General features: G+C 40.6%; 1 protein-coding gene across 5 annotated transcripts; it reads right to left on the bottom strand.

Moving 5' to 3' along the window:
- Positions 1 to 504: 504 nt before the first annotated feature.
- On the bottom strand, positions 505 to 2,825 carry LOC111254556 (uncharacterized). Of its 5 annotated transcripts, XR_015317603.1 has the most exons (5): positions 2,739 to 2,825; positions 2,411 to 2,522; positions 1,916 to 1,994; positions 1,301 to 1,520; positions 505 to 864 (listed from the first exon to the last, which is right to left on the bottom strand). XR_015317603.1 is itself a non-coding variant. In XM_022815510.2 (3 exons), the coding sequence occupies exons 1-3, from the start codon at positions 2,539 to 2,541 to the stop codon at positions 820 to 822; spliced, it is 396 nt and encodes a 131-aa protein (XP_022671245.1). In that variant the 5' UTR covers positions 2,542 to 2,699; the 3' UTR covers positions 505 to 819. The 5 variants fall into 5 exon arrangements, 1 of the variants encoding a protein (XP_022671245.1); XR_002675081.2 differs by lacking the exon at positions 1,916 to 1,994; XR_002675082.2 differs by lacking the exon at positions 2,739 to 2,825 and having other exon boundaries at positions 2,411 to 2,699.
- Positions 2,826 to 7,912: the final 5,087 nt, after the last annotated feature.

Below are 7,912 nucleotides of genomic sequence, written 5' to 3'. Positions count from 1 at the left end.
TTATTTGCCGCTGGGGGGCTTTAGTCCTAACGAAAAATCTTGCATTATCATACCTTTGAACAGCACTGGTTAGGTTTATTGTTCCCACCTTGACCTTCTGTGCATTTTAGTGATGGAGTACAACAGCGAAGTAATAAGGCTACTTTTTTTAACCCGAAAGTCTTGCTATGATTGCCAGAACTATGTACCTTAGAAGATTTTATTGTATATGGTTATACGAGGTCTTGCTGGCCTAGATGCTTACGAATATGTTAGAAAAATGATTAATTTAAGCAAAATAATACACCACTGAAATAATGCAGATACATTTTCTGGAGTCCGTATTGATCCTCTTTTGAATCTTGTCCTGCTGGCTGTTTTCAATAGACAATGTCAATTAGCGCGCTTCGTTTGAATAACAAACATAGTATATTAATTATATAGAAATATTTTTCTCAGCACGATTTTATTGTATTATAACAGTGTAAGTTATTTTAATCGAAGCTGGACCTTCGTTGACCTGCTTTTTCCTCTGAGATCACACTCGGTTTATACCCATCAGAGAATCCCATGTACGATACGTGCGTTTAATCAGGTCTCGTACATATATATTAAATGCTGTCCGATCGAGCTTTGTAAGGCAGGGCATGGAAGGACGAAACGCCATATATCACAGACGAACAGCCTCCTCTTCGAGGCTCCCAATCTTCCAGAGCTAACGTTTTCTAGGCATTCGAGTGAAAGCGAGCCTTTGGCTTAGTCGAGCCAAGGTAAGGCCACCAGACATGTGTCGTGGCGCTGACATGTTGCCTTCGCGTAATGATAGCCTTCATCATATAGTTACGCCCCGTTGGCGTGACACACTCGAAATTGCCCACTTGAAGACTACGAGATACAAATAGTCACACAGAAAATACAAGGGCATTAACACGGGGATAGTGTGGATAGCGCCACGCTCATGTCCTAGATGCGGTATTTATCTGCATTGTTCTATCAGTTTAGATCCTACGTTATGTTATCGCGTATTCAGTGAGCAAGCAAAAAAAGAAATAGTGGCGGGAATGTATCGTTTTTCGCTAGCTGTCTGCATAATTCGTGCTAAAAATTAAGTAGACGTTAGCTATAAGGAAACACCGGAACGTCAGCAAACACGAAATAATTGAAAATAAGTGACGCCTTCGTAGTTTTAGTTTAAATTTAATGCAACGATTTCGAGCTCTGAATAAATTTCAGTTTCGTATGTCATTACTTGAGCTGGAGAAACGTCCTACACATCTGAAGGCCTTAGCACAAATTACCTATTTTTTAATTATTTACTTACTAGCAGTAATTTCACTTCCCAAATGATAAGATTACTCAGAAAATAACCCGGACCAAAGAACTTTTCGTGTATTTTCAAATGAGTCAACGCCAAATGGTTGGTTCCTCCGTCAAAAAGCCCAGCCATTCCCCAAATATCCAACGTTCTTTTCTGCTTCGTTACCCACAGTCCTTTATCGCTCGCCCTGTTGAATTCGCCTTTCGATATCTGAAGGTTATTCCTATGTAATAGAACATAAAATAGCTCATACTTATAATTAATGCTATTTGCAGTAATTTTCCGAAACATTTCCGAATAATTTTGCTTATTACTATCTTATTATTTATTAGCTAAAAAAAGCATTATTTAGAGATAAAAGCAACTGCCAAAATTGTCTGACAATGCTTAGCGGGGGGTTTCAGTGATAAAGATCAAAGCCTTATCTTATCTAGCATAAAAGGGTTGCATAGATCCAGTAAGAAAAGAGCATTCGACGACCCCGTCTAGAACCCTATACTGAACGTACAAGGTAATCTTTGTAACAAAACGGCATCGGATATTACGTTTAAATGCTAATGCAGTCTGTTTTATTTGCATAGTAAGATCACTGATCTGATAACCTGAATCCACACTTACAGGGGCCATTTTCACGTAATTTGTGCTATTACAGAGTCCGGTATAACCATATCGACCCGATGGGATTACTGTAAGCAAACTAGACATAACGATACAAAGTGTACGCCAAATCATTAAATCGGTATACATTCTCTGTAACGTTACGTAACGCTATCAACAACTTTATATATAGAAATAAGAACATTTCCGTAGTAGTAGGTCAGGTTTCTCAAAATTCTTAACAAATCATATATGTTTTGCGCATATACTGAAACAAGCAGATAAATGAGAAATTCTTACCAACATATCCGCGTATAATGAAATAGGTTAGGACTGGTACAAATAAGATTGGCAAATAGCATCGATGGAGGAATAAAGCTACATATCTATACGACAGACGCTATTTCCTAAGGGAAGTAATTGGATCTACGGTAGAAGTGTTTTTTGAATTGGCTTCAGTGTTAGGTTCTGTAGAATTCCGTTGGGTCAAAAAAGGGTCATGGGTAATGTATTTACCTGCTAATCTTATGGCGTAGATTCGCACGCTGGTACAGATAAATAACCTTCGTTTCACGTTGGCTAGGAGCCGGCCGTCTGATGGAATGCCTAACGGCGATACCGGACGTAACTTCGAAACACAGAAACATAGAAATCTTTTAAACGACTCGAAGTATCGCACGCTTGCAGGTAGAACGCAATTGTAAACTTATGCGTAAGACGTATTCTCAAAGAATTTGCATTTCTACCTAACTACATTAGCAAAAAAATGAAACTATCTTATATTCAGCAAACTCGAGACATAATGGAGCTGTCTTCTGTTGAAATAACTGTTAATGGTTCTCACTGCAGCATCATTTTGCGGCAGCCATTCATCTGGTCTATGGTAGAGAACAGGGGGGAAGTAACTTCGTTTCCCTAAGCTTGCTGTTATTGCTAAACGCTTCATGGTGGTGATATCGTGTGCATCCTTGCTTCTTATGTTCGTATTGTTCGTACATATACTCTGGACTCGACTGAGCGTATCAAGGAAGACGCCTTCGGATAGGCAAAAAGAAGAAAAGGAACCACCAATAGCCGTACGTATTAAGCCACACCGAGCCCTGTCTGGCACAGCGTTGAGTGCTATGGCAATCAAATGACAAGGAAATTTGCTTTTAAAGCAACTTTCCTCTTGGATGGAAACGATAGACCTATAAAGCTTGCAGTGAAAGCAGGCGGGCGGGCGGGCGGGCGGGTGGGCACTCTTGCTTGTTTACTTACCCACATCCACCGCCGGTGACCGAAGGCATGGGGTGTTGATAGAGGAGAAATAGTGATGCTGGTGGCACAAGGTAGACGCATGAACAAGCACGTTTTGCTTGCGAAGCCACCAAAGGAGAATCGGCGACCTACCAGTTCTTTGGGTAGGCATGTTAGATGAAGACGATATTAAATACAGATATGTTAGAATTAACCGCCAGCTACACTATTCAACATGAATTTCATAAGCAAGTCAAATAAAGTTTCTTATATAGAATATCGTAGAAGCAAAATTTTGCCTAGTGGCCACTGATAATCAGAAACTTTGAGTATATCACGAATAGTCTCGCTATTGTTACAGGGAATATCTAAATATTGCAAACGCTTAAATCACAATATGGTGCACGTCATTATTGTCTTATCAACTCACTTGCATGTTTCTCTAAGTGATTGTTGTTGAAGGAACGTTGTATAGCCTCATCAGACCAAGCTATATTTCAACAGGCAGGCTGTGATTTAGTCGTTCTGCAATTGAAAATTGTTATAAGAAATAAGGGACAGGCATCCGCCTCGAACGTCATCGGCTTCCCTGTGGGCTCGGTAGGATTTAATATCTGGTCACAAGGATGAGTAAAACCCTTCGGGCAGCTGGTAGGGGGTATCTTCCTGTGTGTCCGGCAGCATTTCTGCCGACCGCTGAATTCAACAGGAACAAGAACAAATCCATTAAGTCCTCGTGTGTCGATCCGATACGGCGATCCAGATGCTCCTGCTAGGTGTGAAGTTTTATCGGTATTTACTGGTGAGCCCCATAAGTCGAGAAAGCTTGCCCTACATTCAAGTTGGACCTGCTCATTGGCATGCATTGTACGTTGAGAGTGGCCGGCCAGCTGGTGGAACACCAAATGAATATTGCGCTGGGTGCCTCCGGACCCAAAACTTATTCACTTGCTTGTGATCTTCCTGCCATTTTACCCTTATCTGTTCCTTCCCCGATGTGAGCTTCATATTTGTGAAGAGAAAAAGTCTCTTTGCGGGTCAAATCACCAGGAAGACGCAACAATATAACATGCTATCCGTATTCTCATAGTTTTAGATCTGCTTATCATATTTGCTTAAGTTCAGTTACCTGGATGCGCGATATTCGGTTGACCTATACTCAACAACTTTACGAAGTTAGTCAAACCTTAGAACTTTTGTTATGCCTTTGTTCGTTCAAACATCTACAACATAAAAAAACGTGTTCGAATCCGTTAAAGTTATACGCTAATTTTCATAATTTAGGTGAACTTAGGTATATGCGTATATATTGTATAATGGTTGAATACGCAGACGTTCTAAATCCTCGTCTTTATGCTACGCTTTTCTATTCAGTCGTGCTCTTTGCTTTACGGTCAAACGTATACGCTAATTTCTTTTGCAAGGCATTGATTAATTATACATGCTTTTTTTCTTGAAAGTAAATTATAAGTTTCCCGCGCACCAAATGTTTCGCTTTATGCTTATTTTGATATAATCCAGGTTCACGGTCGTTCAAAACCAAAATTCGTCGTTCGATTATCTTTTTTTCTACTTGAGTTTTTAAATTTCCCGCGAGTCGATACAAATACAAGTTTTCTACTATAGTTTTTGCCTTGTTCGAAAACGGTCAAGCGACGCAAGGTCTGGCTAAGCTAGCACCACCCGCTGAATCGTCTTCCTCTCCTTTTAGCTTCGGTGGCAACAAATGTCTTATGATAACATGGTTATTATTTACTAACGTGTTAGCCTAGGAACTACAACAAAAACATTAACATGTCTTTATTGATAGGACGAGTAAAACGGAAAATGTAGTTTGAGGCTTAGCAACGAATAATAAGGGGTGCAGATTGGGATCATGACTCCCTTTCACGGTCACCATGAGTCACTATTTTTTCTTTAATACGCAAAAAGTTTGATCACGGTGGCTGGATCCTAAGTGGCGCTAATCTGCATAGAACATCAAATTCGTAAATTAAAAACAACTTCTAACTGCATAGGTTTGCTTTCATTGATTGGCGAACCTCCAGGGAGTCTACGTCCTCTCTAACCGCTATTTGTACGAGTTACGTCTTACGACACCAAATTGGGTATTACGAGCAACGTTAACTTGTCAAAAAGCTTCTTTAGAATGATGCGGAAGTACGTCAAACTTGTTAACGGGTAAGTAGAACTTATATCTAATAACCTTTGAAAGGATTTCATCTGCGAGTGCAAGAGGCATATTTTCAACTAAGTTTATATGGGAATCAAGTGTATAGTATCATATGACGATACATGAATGATAAATGTTTGTCATTAAAATCTTAAATACTCGTTTTAAACGAACATTAATAATACTATGTGATAGTCCTCCGTTAGTTTGAATAAAACTAGTTTGTTAACTTTTTAAAGTCGCCCTAAAACTTCCTTCTTTTCACCACTCTTGCGACGCCTGTAGGTGCAAATGAATTGCAACACAAGTTGCCAAAGTTTTAACCCTCTATTTGCGCACGGGGGTTTCCGCTTGGAGCGTCCGGTTCCGGCTGTGGGCATACCAAATTAACTAGCACGCTTTCAGCATAGACTAAGCAGGTACGCAGCAAGCACCTAGCTCGTATGTCCGACACGAAGTCCCGGTTTCATGTGCTCGTTTTTCAAATGTAAGGGGGCGCCCTGTCCCAGTGTCACTCAACTTTATGGACTTAAGCAAGCTTCCTGCATAATAGGCTGTTTCTCCCCCGACGACTACCTCCGACCCGCTGGTATAACAAGTGGGCTGAAAAATCGGCTCTCTTGTGAACTGGCGTCTGTTCGACAGCGTGTGCCTTGTCCCCCTTCGCGCACACGTCTTGGCACCTTTCGTCTGATAGCGTTGGTGAGAAGGACTAGGTCCCCCGGGAACTAATTTCCCCTCTTCGCTCTCTCAGGCGGAGATCATTATATGTTTCGAGACGTCCAAGCAATTCAAAGCGACTGAAATTTTTACACGAAGCGTTTATGTGTATGTTGCGTTCGACGTTTACTATTGGCTCAAAGTTTCTAAATATGCATGAGTATAACGAGGCACTTCTGTACCTATAGGGTGTTCCATCTAAATTAAGGCAAAAATGGCATCGTTTGTTTATAGGCAAATAGCAAATCTTTGCAGTCAATGATAGAATAACGAATTTATATCTAAATGAACCACATATACATAGATGAACCTATCTGCATGTTTCAGGAGGGATATTCCTTACGAACACGTTCACTACATGTACCTGTCACCAGCTTCGAGGCTTCTATGATTCGAGTCGGGTATAAAGCACTTGATAGTCGTCGTTCTCTAAACAGGAGAATAATTTTTTAATACTAATAGCGAATAGAACGATGATTCGTTAACGCCCTGCCAAATGTGTCCTGCACGATGTATTTTGCTTATGCCATTAAGCCCTCCAAAAATCCTGGCTTCGAAAGCGACTCAAATGATCAGGAGTACACCTAATAGCGTTTCTGCATCAGTTTATAGTTAGGCTGAAAAGAAATTGGGGCTCTGTCCAACACAGTCTTGATCCGCGGTAAAGGCCCGCAACAAAGAAATCTAGCTTATACAGACGTTCGTAATAGCTCGCTTCTGCTCCCACCTCAAAGCTGAATTTCTCATCCTCGCCATTAAAAGTTCTTGGTTTTGTTCTAAATAAAGCGTTCTAGGCAGAACTGGTTTGATTCTAGCAAAACGTTTTGCGCACAGAATGGCAGATCAACGGATGCTTGCTAAAAGAAACGACCAGTAAAAATAGGTGTCAACCCGAAGGGGCACTTTGTGTTCTTTTTGAGTGCTTTGTTCAAGGCTTAAAACAAATGAACAAAGTTATGCTAGGAAGAAACGCTTTTATATTTATTGTACCACCGAACACAAAATGCTGGAGGTAAATAGCAGCCCCATTAGAAGGAAGCCCGATGGCACAAACTTGGTCGACTTTTCACCTAGCCAAATGCTCTCGCGTGCTTAGTAAAGGTTTGATGTTTTTTGAGGTTACACATAGCTCGACACATGAATATAGCCATTTAACCTCCTTGAAAGATTTATATGCGTTATTATGTTGCATCGTAAAATTCTAATGGAAATTCACAGAGAAGCGTTATAAAAAAAAAAAAAAAAAAAAAAAAGATATTCGTGTTTACTGTGTAATACTGAGGGTCGGCGAGCAGCGCGGGTAGGATGGTCATTGATTTCGGTAGGATAGATAGACAGAAAATGCGTACCACATTTCGTACTCTATTTTCTTTATAATGTATTCAAGTTTGCTGATTCCACCATGTACACAAATACGTGAATATCCGAGATTGTGTACGCCTCCGTCATCTAACCGCATTCATAACAGACGCATGTAATCGATCGTTAAGAAGGGCAAAACGGTAATGGTCGATAGCGGCGTTGTCTAAGTGACTAATGTACATTTATTCAAGCTCGTTGCTATCGTAACCTTGAGCGCGCGCCTATCGCAAACCCATATTTCAGTGGCATCAGCAAATGACTGCTATAGCACATTGTTACCATGGTGCCTCGTGCATTTGTTGGAGAAAAGTCTCGTTGAGTCTAGCAAAAGTCATCTGAAATTACAGCCAACGGCTTAAATGTTAGTCTTAAAAAAACTGAGAGGAAAGTTACTAGGAACGTGGCGATATGTCTAGCGGAAAAAGCGTTGGCGTCTTGCTTCGAAGCGCGTGAATAGACTTCTAGTACAGGTTTAAGTGTGGACCTTCGTGCCTTTGGTTCAGCAATTTGAACGTAAATGATAG

Source organism: Varroa destructor, unplaced genomic scaffold (genome assembly GCF_002443255.2).
Source record: "Varroa destructor unplaced genomic scaffold, Vdes_3.0 BEIS01000007.1, whole genome shotgun sequence".
NCBI classification, from domain to species: Eukaryota; Metazoa; Arthropoda; class Arachnida; order Mesostigmata; family Varroidae; genus Varroa; species Varroa destructor.
The sequence above is the reverse complement of the archived record's forward strand: the minus strand, read 5'-3'. Positions and strand labels throughout refer to the sequence as shown.

What these genes read in the sequence shown, in the direction of transcription:
- LOC111254556 (XM_022815510.2), bottom strand. Translation starts at nt 2,541, where the DNA reads ATGTTTCTGTGTTTCGAAGTTACGTCCGGTATCGCCGTTAGGCATTCC. An exon ending in CTACGCCATAAGATTAGCAG is followed by an intron (nt 1,521 to 2,410) that starts GTAAATACATTA and finishes TCTATTACATAG; the next exon opens with GAATAACCTTCAGATATCGA. An exon ending in GGGAAGTGAAATTACTGCTA is followed by an intron (nt 865 to 1,300) that starts GTAAGTAAATAA and finishes TGTATCTCGTAG; the next exon opens with TCTTCAAGTGGGCAATTTCG.